Genomic DNA, 19,660 nt, shown 5'->3' on the forward strand with positions numbered 1-19,660 from the left:
TTATGTTGTTCAACTTCATTTATTTTATAGATAAAGAAACAAATGAAAGGTGACTCTCGATGCAGCCTCCAAAGCTGAGTTGCAACAAAGAGATGAGATTATCTTAATATAAAAAGCAACAATTTGGCCAAAGGAAAAAAAAAATTAAAAAATAATTTGTGTATAAAATATGCACTAAATATTCAAGCAGAAATATATATTTTAAAAAACAGAGAGGAAGAAATACCATTTAGAGATAATGCTTATCAGAAAAAAGATGAATATTATGGCCAATTGTGATGTCTCTTGATATATTGTAGACTTATATAAGGAAGGCAGGGTGATAAATTGGAAATTATATTTTTGATCAGAATACATATTTTAATCCCTAAGAATATCACTTAAAATCATTGTGTTTCATTTTCCTCATCTGGAAAAACTGTTGGAATAAGTAGATGACACAGTATGGGGTCTGAAGCAAAGGAGTCATCTTCATGAGTTGCCTGGCTTCAGACACTTTCTAGCTACATGTCTCTATATAAGTCATTTAATCCTGTTTTCTTTAGTTTTCTTTTTTTTTTTTTAATATGTAAAATAAACTAGAAAAGGAAATAGGAAATCACTCTAGTAACTTTGTCAAAGGAACCCAAATGGGGTCATGAATAGTCAGACATGACTGGAATGACAAACACAACAAAGTTCTTTATACTTTCTAAATCCATGATTCAGTGAGCCTAAAATTTTATAGGACAAGTTTTTTTATAGGGTACAAGGCTAAAGAAATGGCACTCAATTTATATACCTATCATAATGAGGAATTCATGATTAAATGAAAGTAGTTCTGAAAACAAAGTAGTTATATTTCACTATTCTGTACCCCAAATTAATATTTGTATCTTTTAGACTTTTTTTGTTAAAGTCATTTTTGTAATCTCAATACAGGCCTTTCATTTTATAGACTCATGAGCCAATTAAGATATTTAATAAACTTGATACATTTTTTAAAATAACAGAATTGTTAACTTTACTCTTGGCTTTAGTTAAATGAACAGGGAATTCTTGGGGGGAAATGAAGCTGTTGTGCAGGGAAATGTATCATATGAACACCAGAGAAAGGCCTCAAGCTGAGTTTTGCAGAGAAGATTCATTTTATAAAGGCTTATATTCAATTAAATAAGTTCTTAGAGTCTCATGGGAGAGTGGATATGGAAATATTTGAATGAACAGACAGAGAAATGAAAGTGAGCTCAGTGTTTGCTATTAACTGTTCTTACTCAAGTGTATTTGATGTGCATTTCAGAGCACAGAAATTGCCCAGATACTTGGAGATCATAAGGTTGTAGAATATAGATTTAGAGTTAGCCTTATAGGCCAACTAATCCGAGCCCTTCCTTTTACAGAGGAAAAAATTAGGAAGAGAAAAGACTTATCCAAATTAATGCAAGTATCAAGTGCCAGAGCTAGGATTTAAATTCAGTCCCCACAATTGGATACTCAGGACTCTTTTACTATAACATAGTCACCGCCTCTATATGGTATTTCCAAGATGTAGTTTAGTCTCCAATGATAGAAGGAACACAAGAAAAATAATGTCACATTTTAAAATGGGAATCATTAGAAAATGATTACTGAATTAAAAACAAGGGCCCTGTGGGTGATTCAAAAGCAGCATATTCCACTGGGAAAATAGCAGTTTTGGATCCAAAATATAATGATTTCGAATTTTGGTTCTGTCCTTTACTCTTAGTCTCTTAGATTTTGGGAAATTCAGTTTGTCTGTGTCTCTTTCTTTATATCTTCTGTTTCTCTGTCACTCATTCTCTTCTTTTTTGTCTCTTTGGGTTTCTTTCTATCTTTGCCTCTCTGTCTTTCTTCAATTAAACTCTTTAAGACATTGTAAGAAATTTTGAAATCTTGAAAAAATGAAAAATTACTCTCAAAGAGCTTGCCCTATAATAGAAAACACAATAAAATGTCAATCACCAAGATACATATAGCAAAAAGATAATTTTGTAACATCTCCTGAAGGTATGGGAGGACAATTGCAAATGGCAAAAAGAACCAAGGAAACAGTGAAATTGTCTTCTAAGTCCTAAAACAAAGAAAAAAAATGAAAAATGAAGCAACTTCAAACTATAGGGTAATTCAGTGCTTCTAGGAATAAAGAAATATCACTTTTAATGAACTCTCATTCATACAGGTTTTATGTAAAGAGATGTTACACCTAACATGAAGGAAGTTAGGGTAGTGATATCCCCTAAAAAAGAGGACTTAGAGGTTAACTAGGAAATGACTTAATTAAATTTAAATGAAAACATACAAAAAAACCAAACTATCTTTGTTGTATAAGCAAAGATCCTGAGTTGAATTTATTGATTCCTGGGGAAAGACTTTTCAATAGGGGGTTTTGAACATTTTTAGAAATAGATAGGAATAGCTAGCCTTCCCTGATGGATTTCCAGGACACAATATTTTGAGTAACACTAGAAAATCCTAGATAAAATGCTTATCATTTTTTAAAGACAGCCTGCCAGACTTGAGCATTAATGAAAAATACTTAACTTCACTCTCAAATATTGAAGGTTTGTAAAGAGATATGTCTTTTTTCTTCCTGTTCAATGGTTTGTACATGGGTAAATATATATATATATATATATATATATATATATATTTCTTAAGATTTTTATGAGTCAATTAAAATTCTGAAGTGATGCAAATTGGAGTGAGTAGAGAAGAATGTCATTGTAAACAGCAAAGACAATATAATGATAATAATAATAATAATGAACTCTGAAAAACTTAGGTACATTGAACTATACAATTATCTTTATCTTTGACAATTCCAAAGAGCTTATGATGGGAAACTCTATCCACATCTGGAGAGAGAAATTGTGAACTCTAATCATAGACTCAACCATATTTATTTTTCATTTGCTTTTCTTGCTTTTATCTATTTACCTATTTATTTAATAACAACATGGTTAATTGGAAATACATATTGCATGACTTCACATGTATAATAGGAATCATATTGCGTGACTTCTCAATAGGAAGAGAGGGAGCTAGAAAGAGGTAAATAATTTGTGAATCGGAGTTTTAAATATGTAAAAATTTTTAAAAGATGCCAATGGATATATAATATGTAAGTATACATCAACACATATTCTAACATTAAAAATATAAATCAAGCACATTTTATATATCAAGCATCATGCTAAACAATGGATTTCAAGAGAGAAATAAAGCGGTCTTTACCTGCTATGAAGCTTATATTTTACATTTTATCAGTGGAGAGAACTTGTGAATGTATACACATAAGCATATGCATGTAATGTGGACACATTCATACTTACACACATAATAATACATGTATGCTATTCTGCATGTATATATGCATGTATTTAACTGACCAATAAAAATACCACTTAAGTAAAACACTTCTCAATTACTAATCCTTGAAAAAATGGACATTTTCTTCTTTTGTCTCTGCATGGATATATGCACATCTATATATCATAACAATAGCAATAGCTAGATGGCTCTGTCCAAAGAGAACAACTTTGGATTTGGAAGACCTGACTTCAAGACTGGCCTTAGATACTTAATCTGTGTGACACTGGGCAAGTCACTTAATACTGTTTTCCTCAATACCTCATCTGCAAAAATGATCAGGAGAAACAAATGGCAAATCATTTTAGTATCTTTTTCCAAGAAAACTCCTATTGGCGTCATAGAAAGATGGACACTGAACAACATTTATACCACATATTCATATATATATATATATATGCTTAGATAATTACAACTATTGATTCATGTAATAGATGGATTGATCCATCTATTACATATCTCAATCTTATCTATCTATTTACCACCTACCTGTGTATCTATCTGTCTAATCTTTCTTGCTTTATATCTATCATGGGAATTTTACTGCTCATTCCCAGAGTGCCTGACATGGAGGTGCCTTACATATGGGAAAAAGCATTATGCATTTCCTACCACATGGATGGGAGTCTCTTCACCTCATCTAATTATTGGCAGTCTATATCTATTACAAACTGTCAGACTGGGACACTTGATCTTCTTGCTGCACCTAGAGGTGGGGAAAATGATAGTTCACGTACAGAAAGCAGATTTCTTGAAATATCTGGGTAGTGGAATGGCTAACTTATTCTTGTTCCCTCCATTTATCTCTTCAATTCTAGGAATAGGACTATAGGTTATATTTTGGGTTGTTTCATTTTTCTTTTTTTTTATTATCTTTCTTTCTTTCTTTTTTTTTTTTTTTTTTTTTTTTTTTTGGTTCTAGTTACAGTAATAAAAACTCTCACTATACTTGGAAGTTTATGTCATAATTTTCTTGAAGGTAGGATTTCAGGCTTGATGAAAAGCCAATCAGTATAATGGGGAATCCTCAAGAAGTCAGAGAATCTCAGAATGAAGCTTAGTGTCCTATTGGGCTTGTAACTTGGGACTATTATATACATGATTGAACTAAACTGTGAACTAAATGCTTTCCCCTTCCCCTAAATGAAATGTATAGAAGGGATTGTGTGCCCACCTATTGGGGATGTATTTTCAGGCTTTTTCATGCTATTCCTCTGAAGTAAATGTTTATTTGTTAAAGCCAATAAAATTAAGTGAGTAAATGGATCTTGAATGCAAGGGACTAATCATAGTTGGGAGAACACTAAGAGTAGAGGCTAGAGCCAATTGTAGAGAGTTTAGACACTTTTAATCCTCTTTATAGATACTTAGGAAGCCTGGTAGATACTGATACACCCATATGCATATGTATGTTTTAACAATATATATTTGTTTGGGGGGTGTAGTGGGAGCACAAAATTCTTGTAATATCTGCCCTTTTTATTAGGACATATTTAACTAGCCTGTTCAGTAGTTTTCCATACTTTCCTATGGTCTACTATTTCAATTTCAAATTTCTCATCCTGGCATGTTGAACCACCTTGACAGGAATACATTACCTTGTCTCAGTTATGATAATATGAACTTATATTTCCAGATTAACCTTTACCTATAGCATCATTGCGCATAATATAAGCTTCAGTCAAGTAACTCCTTCCTTTTACAATTACTTTTTTTCTTGATTTCTTAGATATTTTATCCTGCTGCAGATTTTTTGTTCCTTGAACATCATAATTGTTTTTTCCTTTTGATCATTCTTTTTCCAGTATAGCAGAGCTTCCCTTGAAATAGGTACTTTTTTTTTTAATTTGAATTGAATTCTGTAATTATGTTCCATTGAAAATGCTACATATTATTTATATTTATATATGCTCATATATTTATACTGTTCCTCCTATTTGATATACCACTATCACATATTTTTCATTATTAGCAGGGCTGTCAGTAAAAGCCCAATAAGATCAATAAGATGATTTTTATTTTGACTCCAGACTCAGCATTCTATCAACTATGACACCTAACTGTCCTAAAACACAAATAATTAGAGAATTGGCAATTAAAACAACTTTGAAGTACTACCTCATTTCCATCAGATTGATTAACATAACAGAAAAGAAAGATGACAAATGCAGGAAAATATATGAAAAAATAGCTACACCAATGTATATTAGATAGTGTTGTGCAAATTGTGCATTGTGAAATATTTGATGAGTTGTTCAAACATCATGAAAAATAATTAGGGATTGTGTATGTGGATGATGAATATTTATGGCCTTTCTTTTGCATATACTTCATATTAAGTCTCAATTTTTTTGGGAAAGAGACTAATTCATTTTTTTTTTAATTTCTAGTTCCTGTCACATAGTCAGCGCTTAATTGTAGCTTCTTGAATTCAATGAAATTGAGATGTATCTGAGAAATCTGATTTTCCTTTTCAAACTGAACACCTAAAGGTCTGTTTTCTTCTTAATAACACAAATTTACTTAATTAAAGGTACTATGAAAACAAAATCATATTGAATATGATTGATTTATGAGACACTATAAATATACATATATTTACATTGCTAAAATAAACTACCAGTGAAACACATGGTGTGCTGGTGTGTACATGCCTTTACTTGCTTCCTCACAATGTTTTATTATTTCTTTCTAGACTCCATCTGATTAAAAATTTGAAATTCAGCCTCAACAACTCTACTCTTTTATATCAGTTTTTTGAAGTCAAAGAATGACCATTTCACTTTTAAATCCATTTCAATCTTTGCCTTCTGAGAGAAGAGTGGAAATTGTTTTTTGGCTAAAATACTACTTCTCAAAGAGAAAAAATCATACTGTCCCTGATAGAGTATCACTCTCTGATCCCCAGAGTTATCAATATTTCACTATCCAATGTAAGGCAAAGCCATAGTTGAATTCTTACTTTTATTCAAAATGCATTTGGGAAGAACTGATAGTTCTGGCATATCGAACTTTTCTTTTGACATTCAACACTATCAATAATCTGAAAGAGAATTGGTTCTATATTCTATAAGCAATAAAACTTGCACAGAATATGCAATAAAAAATAAGGAAATGTTTATAAGCAAAAGAAAGTTTTAAAGTTTCATGTGATCAAGTATGATCACTTCTGAAACCATTTCTGGAATCTAACTAATCATATCTGATTAAGTGATCAAAGGGCTGAAAAGATTTTGGGTTTCTGTGCCAGAAAGAATATCTTTATAAAGGGGGTTCTAGATTCTTCTTACAGTTTTGTCTCTATGTAATAATATATATATATATATATATATATATATATATATATATATATATATATATATATATATATATATATATATATATATATATATATATATATATATATATATATATATATATATATATATATATATTCATTTAATTATAGTGCATCTAATTTTCTTCATCTATAATCTAAGAGAATCACTTGGCCTGCTGATTCAAAGGTTGTTTTGAGGCTCAAATGACATGATGTATGAGAAAAGCAATTTGCTACTATAGAGCACCATATAAATTCCAAATATAATTTTACGATGTGATTACTTTTGAGTGAAAGTATTTCAAAAAGTGTAATACCTTATTGATATTTATGTAACATTTTAAAGTTTCCAAAGTTCTTTATACACATCATTGTACTTGTACTTTTTAGCAAGAAAACTGGGAGGTTGAAAAAGGCAAGAGACAGAGAGATATAGAGAAAGAAAGAGCAGGAGAAGAAAGAAGAAGAGGAGTAGGAGGAGAAGGAACAGGAGGAGGAAGAAGAATAGGAGGAAGAAAAGGAACAGGAAGAGGAGGAGGAAGAAAAATGGAGGAGAGAAAAAGGGGAGAGAAAGAAAAAGAAAAAGAAAGAATGCGACAGAAAAAGAGTTTAAGACAATCATCCATTGGCAGTGGTAGTAGATGAAAGTTATTAGGACAGATAAATCCATAAAGGAGATGAAGTTGAAGAGGGGAAAAAATACAGATAGTGTTTCTAAGAATCAGAAAGGAGTAGGAGTCAAATAGAGCACATAGGCTCTGGGGAACTGCATGTGACTTCAGTATTTTTTTCCCTGAACCAGACTGATCCACTGGACAGCAATTCTGAGACCTCAAATATAAATCAAGAAACTGAAGCTTTAGTGACTAGTCGTTTGTCATTTAGATTAATAAATAGCATTCAAAAATGGCTTTCCTTACTTAAAGTCTTCATTCTATCCACTAAGACATGCTACTTTATGAATCTGAATCATTGTGGAAATGAAAAATGAAAAAAACTGTATATGCATTTCCTGAGAAAATGCCTAATAAATGTTATTTTATGACAGGAAGCTATCAAAACACTTTTAAGATTAATGATATGAATTCTTGAAAAGAAGGAGAGAACAATGAATATTTTCATTTCATCTCACTGAACCATCAGTATAATTATCTCAATTATTTTTTTTATTTCATCTATGAAAACATGATTAATGCTTATTTTGACAATTTCTTTAAGTCAATTATTGACTGTTATATACTACCTCAAAGCAAAACATGAACATAAGATTTGGTAATTTTATTTTTTTTGCAAGACAATTGGGTTTAAGTAACTTGTCCAAGGTCACGCAGCTAGTAAGCACTGAGGCCAGATTTGAATACAGGTCTTTCTAATTTCAGGTCAGACTAATTATTAACTCAGGTCAGTACTCTATCAACTGCACAGCTGCTACCCCAATTTGGTGCTTTTCTAAGTTCTGTAAAATTATATCATGAGAAAATATTTGGAGGGGCAAAAATGTGTTAGTTAGTCTAAATAAACTAGCTGTAAACCTCAACTCTAATATCAATATTGTCATGTAAAACCACATTAAGTTTTTTCTTAATTCCAAAATTTTGATCAGTCTTCTCCCTTTACACTTTCTCTTCACAAGAATTTAACTACATTCATCAGATTCAAAAATTTTCTAAATGCCATGAAAATAAAAAAGCAAAATCCTACAATGTTTTATGTCTCAATGAGAGATGTAAAAACATTCTTATGGGGTAGTTTTTCAAAAGGTGAAGATTCTGATGAAATAGAAATGCAGTCAACAAAGAACTGAATCACAAATGTTTAAAATTCAGCTATTTTCATAGAACATCATTTCAGATCTAATTGTCCCTGCAAGTAATAAGGGCAGCATCAGGGAATATTCTCCTTGTTGTCTGAACAAGATTGTGGAGGTGATTGGATAAATGCCAATCAGATTTCCTGTCTAAAGAGATCTACTTGCATTCTTAGACAATACAATATTATATTTTCCAAATCACCATCTCAGATTGTGTCACAAGCTAAAATATACCCATATAAGTAAGATTAAAAATTATGTAGTCTTCTGTTTCCATGTAACTGTATTATGTCATTATTCAGACATACTTTTCTATGTTTTCTATGAATCAAGAATGAATCAGTCTTGTTGACTATGAGAGGGTAAAGGGAAAAAATAAGGAATTAGGAAGGTAAGGGTTAAGCAATCCCTAAGAAACATTTCTTTTCATTGCTATAGGAATAAGGCAAAATTGGCCTCACACAAGTATCACTGAAACCTGGTAAAATAGCATCCATAACTGAATTATATCACTAGAAAAAATGCTTTATTTGGAATAAAATTAATAGTTAAGGATGTGTTTGGTAGTATTTAAATGTAATTTTATTTTATTTTTCATTTTGAGGAGATATATTTGAGCATATAATCAGATGTTTAAATGAAGGAAAAAAAACAGCTGGAAAAGCCTTTTGGTTAATGTCAATGGAAGAACTAGGGATTTTGTCATCTGAGTATATTGTATGCAGTCCATTTGAAAAGAAAATGAAAACAAGAGAAGTCAAGAAACATCAGAAACCTGGAATAGCACAATAATATGGTAATGATTAGAGCCTTAAATTATTTAGACCATTTCCTGAGCTTTCTACTAAGCAAAATCACAGGTGACTTCTTGATTTATTTCAAATATACTTTCATCTATTGATGTTTAAATGAATCAATAAGAGAAATGACAATCTTAATCTGAGTATCATCAATAAAGATAATTTTTATTGTCATAAAAATAATGCTAAGTGAACGTGACTGTTTTGGGTTTGTGATAGAGAATAAGAAAATGAAGTATAGTCTGAAATATGCCCTGGATTTGGCAGAAATATATTTCAAAGAATTCAGAGAGAAACTACTTAGGATTCTATAGATTAAAGTTTTGCAAAGGAAGTCAGTCTAGAAGGGTTACAAAGTTCTTAAGAATTTTTATGACAAGTAACAAAGGGAAATTTTTAAAGAGATCATACAGATGAAAGGGAGTTCACTATGCACCTTACATTTTTAAAGATATTAATAGAAAAGAGAAATAAGGGCAGATAACAGAAGATAATATACAAAAATTAACCCAGTTGATTAGAATAATTACAGATACTAAATATCAGAATAACTTTAAACTCAAAAAGTAAATTTACCAAAATATATTTAAAAAATATTTTGAATACTCTGAAGGTAGAAAAGATGGAAGATGAAAGAAAGAATAGGATTGCTGTTTGATGTGAATGAGTACTGAATAAATGATGATAGAGATGGCAGAAGTATTCAGTTTTTATGTGGCTCCCATTTCCTCTGCCACAAAAAGATAATTGGATTTCAGTCAGAACAAAAAATGCCTAAAATGGAGTTGATAACAAGATGATAAGGTGATTGCTTGAGTCAGATAAAGAGCTCAACTCAGGAGGCCCAGAAGGAATAATTCTTCAGGTACCAAAAGAACTCTCCAGTGAAATTTCTGAGCCACTACAATGACACTACAATGATATTGGAATAATTGAGGAAGAGTAAAATAGATATTCAAAGGTGAACTAAAGAAGAGCAAATGACACAATTTTAAAAAAAATGAGAGAGAATAAAATTTGTAAGGTTATAGCCAATATATGTGGCTTTAATTTCTTTAAAAATTCTAAAATGCTTTATTGTATCATATTATACTTTGCATTGTATTGCGTATAGTATTGCATGCTCAGTACAAATTTAGAATAGGCAGCATTAACCACAAAGAAAAAGCAACAATTCATCAAGTACTAGTCAAGTCATTTCAAAAGATGGCCTTTTTGATATGTTTACTAAAATGATAGATTACGTTAATTCCATAGATAATTAATCTGGATTGCCTTGTGTGTGTGTGTGTGTGTGTGTGTGTGTGTGTGTGTGTGTGTGTGTGTATTTGTGTGAAAAAGAATTAAAATCTTGCCTTTCACTGTTGCATCCATCATATTCCCTCATCCTACCAGAAACAAAACTTATGACTGCATGTAACAATGCTTACCATATTCTACAACTAAATTGTGATTTTTAATTTGGATAGATTTTTAGCAAATTATTTGATATAGTTTCTCAGGTTTTTCTTGCCTAAAATCATAAAGAATTGAATTAGTGAATTAGCAGAATTTGATGGATTCTGAAATGGTTAAGTGACTTTGACCCAAAGAGTCATCATCTTCTTTGAAGCTCTTCCCTATATTCTTTAAGGAGACTTTCAATGGAGTATCTATGTTCAGTCTTATGATTTTTTTTTAACATTTTCATAAGTGACTTGGATAAAAGCCCTGCTCATCAAATTTTGTGATGACAAAAAGGTAGGAAATATAACTCTCATACTGGTTGTAAGTAGGATTTCCAAAAGATCTTGACAGACTAACATAATGGGCGTAATTAGATAAATACATCTACTTTTATCAAAAAGATAAAATTTCCTCACATAAAAAATGAAGTTCAATATGAATCAATTTAACATATTATACCTCATTTCAAATAGTCAATTTTACAATTGTTAGATGGAAAAAAGCAACTGCAAAGCAATTTTTCCGAGAAAAAAAAAAAAAGATGTAGAATTTTAGTGGACGATGAGTTCAATTGTATAAGTTGTGTTACACAGAAACTAAAAGATCCAGTGTGATATTAGGCATCAATAATAGACATATAGCTTCTAACAATGAAAATTTATCAACATCACTATACTAAGTACAGATTAGACCACACCAGAAATATCTTATATTTATGATTTATTTTCCATACTTAACATCTGGACTGACTAATTTGTATATCATCCCCAATCTATCAGAAAATAGTGTGTTTAGTAATAATCATGACATGCTATAGATACTATAAAAAGGCAAGAAATAAATACTGATGAGGAAAATTATGTGTAATTTAATTCCATATATGCATATACATATACATATATATTTCCAGTTAAAATATACATATACATATATGTACATGTATACATGTTTGTATAATATAGCTATATGAGTATATGCATACTTAAAAGGTGAAACTAATACTGAAATTTTTTTGGAAAGGGAGGAAAGCTTATATCCACATATTTGACTTTTGAAGTAATGATCAATAATATTTCAATGTCTGATTTTGAGCAATAGCTTTCAATAATTTGACAATGGCTTCATTAAAATAGAACTCATTATATATGCATATTTAATAGGAAACATGGTCAGATTTATTCTAAAGTTGTTAAATGAATTGACCTAGTGAGTCATTTTCCTGATTCTCTCTGCTCATAATGGGACTCTAATGCACTGTTGATAGAACTGTGAACTGATCCAACTATTCTAGAGTGCAATTAGGAACTTTGTACAGAATGCTACTAAAGTGTGTATACCTTTTAATCTAGCAATGATACTGTTATCTCTATATTCCAAAGAAATTTTTGATGGGGAAGCTATTTGTACAACATTTTTTGTAGCAACTCTTTTTGTAATGACTAAAAATTAAAAAATTACAAAAAGACTCATGTATTTAGGAATGGCTAAACAAGTTGTGGTATATGACTGTGATGGAATATTATTGTGGTAAAAGAAATCACAAACAGGATGACTTCAGAAAACCTTGGAAAAACTTCAATGAACTGATACACAATATAGTGAATAGAATCAGGAGAACATTGTACACAGTAAAAATAATAGTGTATGATAAATTGTGATGACTTTGCTATTCTCAGCAATAAAATGGTCCTAGATAATCAAAAAGTACTAATAATGAAGTATATTGTGATCTAAGTTAAAAAAAAAAAAGTGTGTTTCTTTTAATTTGCAAATATGTTTTCTCTTTTGACAGGTTAGAGGAGCCTTCTTTTCTTGTTTCTTTTAGTAAACAGTATTTTACAATTAGATATATCTAATTGAGTCATCACAACTTGATACCCATTAATCCCAAACACCTAGATAGATTGCCTCCTGTCCAAATAAACAATTTCTAAATTGCTAGAGGGTAAAGAAATTATTCTCCATTCTTTTTCATTCTCTTTCAGCCTAAATTTACCATGCTTTCAGCTAAGAATGTGAATAAGTTGGGGGCGGAGCCAAGATGGCGGAGAGGAAACACACGACTCAGTGAACGTCCTCACTCCCTCACAACCAATTAGATAAATTAAGTCTCAAAATTAGCTCAGGACTGATAGATACCACAAGGACTGGAAGCACGACTTACCAGCTGAAGAGAATCTGGAGTTTCAACAGGAAAGGTCAGTTCCCAGGGGAGGAATAAGAAAGACCAGCACAGACGGTGGGGTAGGGGCACACTGCGCCCATTGCGCTGGGAGGGGCTCTGGGATCAGAGAAGCCACTGAGGTAAAGGAATCTGGCACAGGCTGTTAGCTCTTCTCTGCTAATTATTTAGCAGTTCAGAAGAGAAAGCCAAAATATTTTAAAACTCAGATTAGATTTTCCCCGGACCCTGGGGGTGACTCAGGCACCAGGGGGTGTGGCCTCAGCTACCTCCTGAGAATAGTTAAGAGACTGACAAGTGGGTGGATACAGCCCAAGGCAACACACACGGCCTAGCTTAGCTGGAGGGAGTGGAACTCAGCTCCAGGAAGTCCCAGAGAAGCGGAACCTTTGAACTAGGGACCGCGGTTTCTGGCAGACACTTCCAGTTTGAGCGCAGGGGCTTCTCACGTCACCTGCTGCAGATACCCACTCCCCACCCGGACACATAGGCTGGGCTTCTTGCTGTCTTCACTATTCTACGCCCTCGAAGCACAGCAGTGCTAATCACCTCTGAGGCACTTCCAGGGAGGGGGTGGGGAACTCTCTCCCAGAGCTCTCTCTTAGCGCGGGCGCAGGGGCCGCTGCATCCATCCGGTCTGGGAGGAAGCTGGTAAAGAAGTAAATAATTTCCTACCCCAGAGACAGACCCCAAAACATTTTTTTTAAGTATGAGCAAAAAAGCTAGAAAAACCATAGATTCCTTCTATACAGAGAAAGAGCGGGTGTCCAACCCCGAGGAAGTTGACAGCAGAGAATCAGATAACAACCTAAAGGGGAACGAACGATTCCTGCCCCCCATCACATAACTCTCTCCTAGAAGAAGCTCTTAAGAAATTGAGGGAGATCGAAGAAAAATGGGGAAAGGAAAGGGAAGTTATGATAGAGAATAACAATGTCCTGAAATTGGAGTTGGAAAAAATAAAGAATTCACAGGAGATGCAGGGAAACAAAATTAGTGAATTAGAAAAGGTTAAAAAAACACAGGAAAGTAGGATTTCTGAATTGGAAAAGATAAAAAAGTCTCAAGAAAATAGAATTTCTTGTAAAGGGCCTAGAACTGATCTTCTCTGTGCGGAAGGGAGCCGCCCTAATGTCAGTCAACTCCAGAATATTGCTCCGGGTTGATTAATAGAGCTACGTGTCTGTGGATGCATAGAGCTATGAGTCGCCTGGCCATAAAAGGAGAAGCCCGACTGGGCATTGATAAGGGAGCTGGCCCCGCCCACGATGGGAGGTTTCGGGGAGGGTCCGAGAACCTCTATAAGAGGAATAGCCAGCGGCAGCTCGGGGAGACATTTTGGGTGCAGACAATAAAGACCAGTTCTGCTACACGTTGGCTCTCTGTTTGCTTATTCCCCACTCCTGTCTCCGGAGCGGGGCCGGAGACATCCGAAGGCTGGTGATAGCGTGAGGCGCGCAGTAAGAAACTTTCAGTTTCCAGTGAAGCTGCAGGGAAGCAGACCCACAACAAGTGGCACCTTGAACAGGGACCTGGGCAGTGTATTCGCTGGAACAAGGAAAGGTAAGTAAAAAGACGCGCTCCTTGATTTTTAGAATCAAGAAGAAGCAAACAGCCTGACTGCTTAGACGCAGTTAGATGAGGCATGGGACAAAAAATAGTTAAAGCCCATATCGAGCCAACAGATTCAGGAGTATATGCTTCATAGCTATATAAACTCCGTAAAAAGAATGGAGTGGATCTTAACTTAAAAGCATGCAGAGCCTGGATAGAAAAAATAGAGCTCTGGTCTGTCTGTGTATGTTTGTCTGCTTTGAATTTTTTGTTCTGTGTTAAAAGTTAGCAAGCTCATAAGAGATAAGAATTCAGCCTCTGTGTTACAGGCTTAGAAAAATAACAGGCTGAATTGTGGAAATTGAAATTCATTCAGAATAGTAATTCTTTCAGAGTGGTTCAAAATGTATTGGTCTTAAAAATTGTTTGTGATTTTAAACTTTTTAACCTGTTGTACCAATTTGTAAGTAAAACAAAAGAAAAAAAAAACTTGACTATTTTAAACTGGTGGGAAAGTTTTCTCTGAAAAGCAGATTTTCAAAGCTAAAAGGGGAGTAATGGCATTACAATCTTATCTGCTTAATACCGCCTGGGAAGCTTCTTACTAGTGGCCTTGAAGCACTCAGGCAGAAGAAAAAAAAAAAAACAAACAAACAAACAAAAAAAAAACTATTTGGTTTGCTTCTGAAACATTGGGTAACTTGTTATCATTATGGGTTATGAATCTTGAAGTTTAAAGTTTAAAAAAAAAAGGTGATTAAAGAAAAGGGACAAGAGAGATTGATTTGCAAAATTAATTAATAGTTTAAATGAAGCATCTAGTCAGAAGAGTTATTGGTTTGGAAGTGTTTAAAGTATGTCAGAGAAAGTTTGAGCAAGTAGGCATTGGGAAGAGAGAAACAGAGAGATGGGACAGGAGAATAGAGGTGATTTAAGAAGGATTTATTAGTGGGAGCAAATGATTTCAAGAAGAAATCAGTGGGGAAAAGAAGGAACTTGTTGGAAAAGGTAGTCACGGAGAGGTGACTGTGAGACGGAACGTATTTTTGCAGGGCTAGAGCAGCAATAGGAAGCTGCAGCTGTTTCTGGTTGAAGAAAGCAAACTGATTTAAAGGGATTCAAAATTCTTCCTTATATCCAATATTTGAAACCAAGAATTTGTTTTTAAGGAAATATGTTATGCCTTTACTTTAACATCTGAAAACTTTACAACTAAACAGGCTTATTGCTCAGACTTCTCCCTTAGGGTTTCAACAGTGCATGAGTTCTAGCTTGGAGACAGGGTCCTGGTTAGGACGTGGAAGGAGGACAAGCTGACCCTGAGCTGGAAAGGACTGTTCCAGATCCAGATACAGCAGTGCTACATAGGAAAGAGAGTGGACTCTGAGGGTGTGGACTTCCCAACTGAATGCAGAGAACAAGCTGAGACAAACATTGAAAAGCAACTGATAAACTGTGCATGTAAAATCTTGATAGAGGTATTGAAACCTCACTATTAGATAAAATATCTATTACTGACACCTCCCCCTCCTACAAAACATCCTCCATCAATCATAAGAGTTCCTATAACTCAACAAGATATTGATAAAGCTCTCTTCACTATCAATTTTTTGAAATTTGACGATGAGGGATTAACCCCGGCCATGAAGGCTTTAGTTGAAAATACCATGGGTAATAAACCAGAAAGAAAATCAATGACAGAAAAATCGGAAAATGATTCCAAAGAATTAAGATTGGAAAAGATAATGTATAAAGATGAGAATAACGTTTGGAAAGGCCCTTACAAAGTTATTGTGAGAGGCAAAGGATTTGTTTGTGTCTCAACAGGGGAAAAGGAGAAAAGATGGATCCCGATCAGAAGGACCAGGTTGGTACGAGAAAAAGAAGACGAATCCATCGGGGCAGAGGAGAAAGGAGGAGAAATGGAAAAAACCGAACCCAACGAGCAAAGAGAAGAGAAGGAAGACGAGAAACTCAAATGCGAATGAATCAAATTGCATGCATGTTGTTAGGATTAAGTAGCCTGATAGGAGGGGTGAAGAGTGAGGAGAGAAATATGATTGCAGATTTGTCTAGTTTTCAAATGGTCACTTGGCGTCATCAGCCTATACCATTAGCCACATTAGGAAATGTTTCCTTTTTGGAAGGGATAGGGGAGTACAAAGAATCAAAAATATGGAAGGAACATTTTAAGAAGCTCACTTTCATTACTCGGGATGTCCCTTTATGCCTGACATATAACTTAAAGATAAGTTCATGCATTATGCTGGAACCTTTTAGAATTAAGCAATCATCCCTCAAAACGAGCGACCTAAATGACTTGACTAGCGAGATGATAGTTGAAATGTTGGCTGTTCCCCACGTGGAACATGAGATAGAAGATAAAGTTGAAAGTCCCCTTCCCCCTTGTACCCTGGTTATGAACTCGCCTTTATTTTCACCTTTGTCCACGGGCGTGTTTCGTAAAGGGCCCTTTTTGCCAGAAGTTAATATCAGCTTTTGGAATGGGGAGACAGATGAGGCACCGGTACTGGTTGCACCAACACCCATAGTGGAAGGGCATATTCAGAATCACCTATGGAAGATAGGTCTGACACTAGCAATTACGAATATTTCAGTTATAATTAATGTTCCTCTACATGAACATCCTACCGAACTGCTGGTGCTGCCGCATAGAGTTTGGAAGAAGGATTTTGGAGAAAGGTTTGGAAGTTTACTAGGGAAAAATACTACCTGCTTTAAACACTCTAGGGTTAATCAGATTCAGACTTGCTTCCCTTTTAAAGGTAGAGTTCAGTCATTTGACGGTACAGCCTTTTTATTATGTTTGATAGCGTCAGTTGAGCGAGTCAATGATACCTAGAGGGCATCCTGCTATGACGCGATTATCACCAATGAAATTGGGGAAAAGACCTTAGCCTTTAACAGCGGGGTTATATTTTTATTGAAGAGTCCCCCTATCACCCCACGCCCTCCTTCGGAGGGTAAGAAACAAGATGGCAAGGGTATGATTCCAATGTATACTCTACACGCGGCTAAGGCACCAACTCATTGGGCTATAACTCCTAATCTTCCCAAATTACGAATGATGACATGGGTTCATGAAAGTATCCCTTTAAAATTGACTGGTAATGGCTCATTCTTGGTAGGCTCACACATTCACCCAGGGTACCCAGAGCGACAACCTCAAATGTTTAAACAAAGTAAAGACAGCCTAACTTTTATGACAACCCACTTGCCACTGTGCATAGTTCTTGAGGGACAAGGGAATGATTGGTGTGCAACCATGAAAAGGCTGAATAGAAGTCATCTGCTACACAGTAATGATGAGTTAAATAATATAAGTACCAGTATGATGGTTCAGATGAAGGAAATACATGGGAAAAATACAATGAATGCTGTGAGACAGCGATGTACTGATTTGCCGAGTTGTATAAACTCAAAGTTGGGTGTAGTTTTTGGACAATTAAGGGAATGCAGTACAGAACTAATGAGGAAAAGCATATCTTTGCAAGATGGCACTGTGAACTTGACATTTTGGGATCGGAATGCCGATTCTCACTCTCAACTAATTGCTCCTGTATTCTATTCTAATCATGTCCTGCAGCCACATCTGTGGAAAGTGGGATTAGTTACAAATAGGATACAAATGCAGTTACATATATCTAATAATCAGGACAGGGAGTTGACTTTTACCCAATGGCATCGGGTTTTTGGCAACAAGAATTCCACTTGTAGAGGGGGAGTTTTTCCAAATAGTACATTGTGTTATAGCTTTGAAGGACAATTGTGGACTCTGGGTAATGCATTGTTCCTGATATGTTTGAACTCAAACTATAAGATAACCAAAGCAGAAGGGGTTCTTCAAGGACTGTTGAAAAATCTGCACCATAGAGGAAAACGGGAAGGTGGCAGTATGTTTTTATCACTGGCGGCCTTGGCTCTGAGTATCACAGAGGAATTCCAGATAAGAGAACTGAATACACAATTAACTATTGTGGCGGAGAAGCTGCAGAAGTACATGACTGAAAATGACTTGGCCTGGAGACACCAGGAGGCCATAGACTCTATGCTGATTTCTCAAATAACTCAACTGCAATATGTTTCCTTGGAGTTAATGAAACAACAAGCGTTGTTGTCCCGATATGTGAAACTTACTTGTAGCTTTTTATATTGTGCCTCTTGTATTTTACCTGTGTTATATAATTCCTCTGATTATGCATATCCTGAACGTCTTTTACGTAATGCTTCTATGCAAACGTCTTTACAAAATGAATTAATGGCCCTTGACAAAATTATAAATGGATTGGAGAATGTGACAATTGATTTCAATAAGCAATGGGAGGAATCGACCTCCTCGTTGATGGCATGGTTGAATGGGCTTGACTATCACAATGTAATTCACTGGTTAATTCTCGGGTGTGTTACCCTCGTCCTTGTACTGTTTATGTTGTGTATTTTGCCTTTGATAATTGGAGCCATACTTTTTGCACTATGTCGGTCTCTGACAGAACTTAAGGCATCTTATGTCTTAAATGCCAAAGGAGATTTGTAATCAACCCCTGATCAATGAGCCTAATGTTGTATATGTATTTCGATATTATCTATTTGTATTTCCATTTCTGGTGCTCTGGATATTTTCTATTTTGATATTTTTCATAATTGATATTCCTGGTGCTCTACCTCCATTTATGTCCTTCCGAGTTGTGATGGCTGTATTAGACCGCCCTCTTATTAAACAAAAAGGGGGAATTGTAAAGGGCCTAGAACTGATCTTCTCTGTGCGGAAGGGAGCCGCCCTAATGTCAGTCAACTCCAGAATATTGCTCCGGGTTGATTAATAGAGCTACGTGTCTGTGGATGCATAGAGCTATGAGTCGCCTGGCCATAAAAGGAGAAGCCCGACTGGGCATTGATAAGGGAGCTGGCCCCGCCCACGATGGGAGGTTTCGGGGAGGGTCCGAGAACCTCTATAAGAGGAATAGCCAGCGGCAGCTCGGGGAGACATTTTGGGTGCAGACAATAAAGACCAGTTCTGCTACACGTTGGCTCTCTGTTTGCTTATTCCCCACTCCTGTCTCCGGAGCGGGGCCGGAGACATCCGAAGGCTGGTGATAGCGTGAGGCGCGCAGTAAGAAACTTTCAGTTTCCAGTGAAGCTGCAGGGAAGCAGACCCACAA

The 19,660-nt window shown here is 34.7% G+C and overlaps 2 protein-coding genes across 2 annotated transcripts in view; one reads left to right on the plus strand and one right to left on the minus strand.

Annotated features, from left to right (window-relative positions):
• The window catches only part of CNTN6 (contactin 6), a 536,373-nt gene that overhangs the window by 398,125 nt on the left and 118,588 nt on the right, over positions 1-19,660 (minus strand). The window lies entirely within an intron of this gene.
• Positions 14,015-17,872, plus strand: LOC141551894 (uncharacterized). The gene is made up of 2 exons (XM_074284066.1): positions 14,015-14,489; positions 16,308-17,872. The coding sequence occupies exon 2, from the start codon at positions 16,324-16,326 to the stop codon at positions 17,341-17,343; it is 1,020 nt and encodes a 339-aa protein (XP_074140167.1). The 5' UTR covers positions 14,015-14,489; positions 16,308-16,323; the 3' UTR covers positions 17,344-17,872.

The sequence above is a fragment of the Sminthopsis crassicaudata genome, chromosome 1 (genome assembly GCF_048593235.1).
Source record: "Sminthopsis crassicaudata isolate SCR6 chromosome 1, ASM4859323v1, whole genome shotgun sequence".
In the NCBI taxonomy this organism is placed as follows: Eukaryota; Metazoa; Chordata; class Mammalia; order Dasyuromorphia; family Dasyuridae; genus Sminthopsis; species Sminthopsis crassicaudata.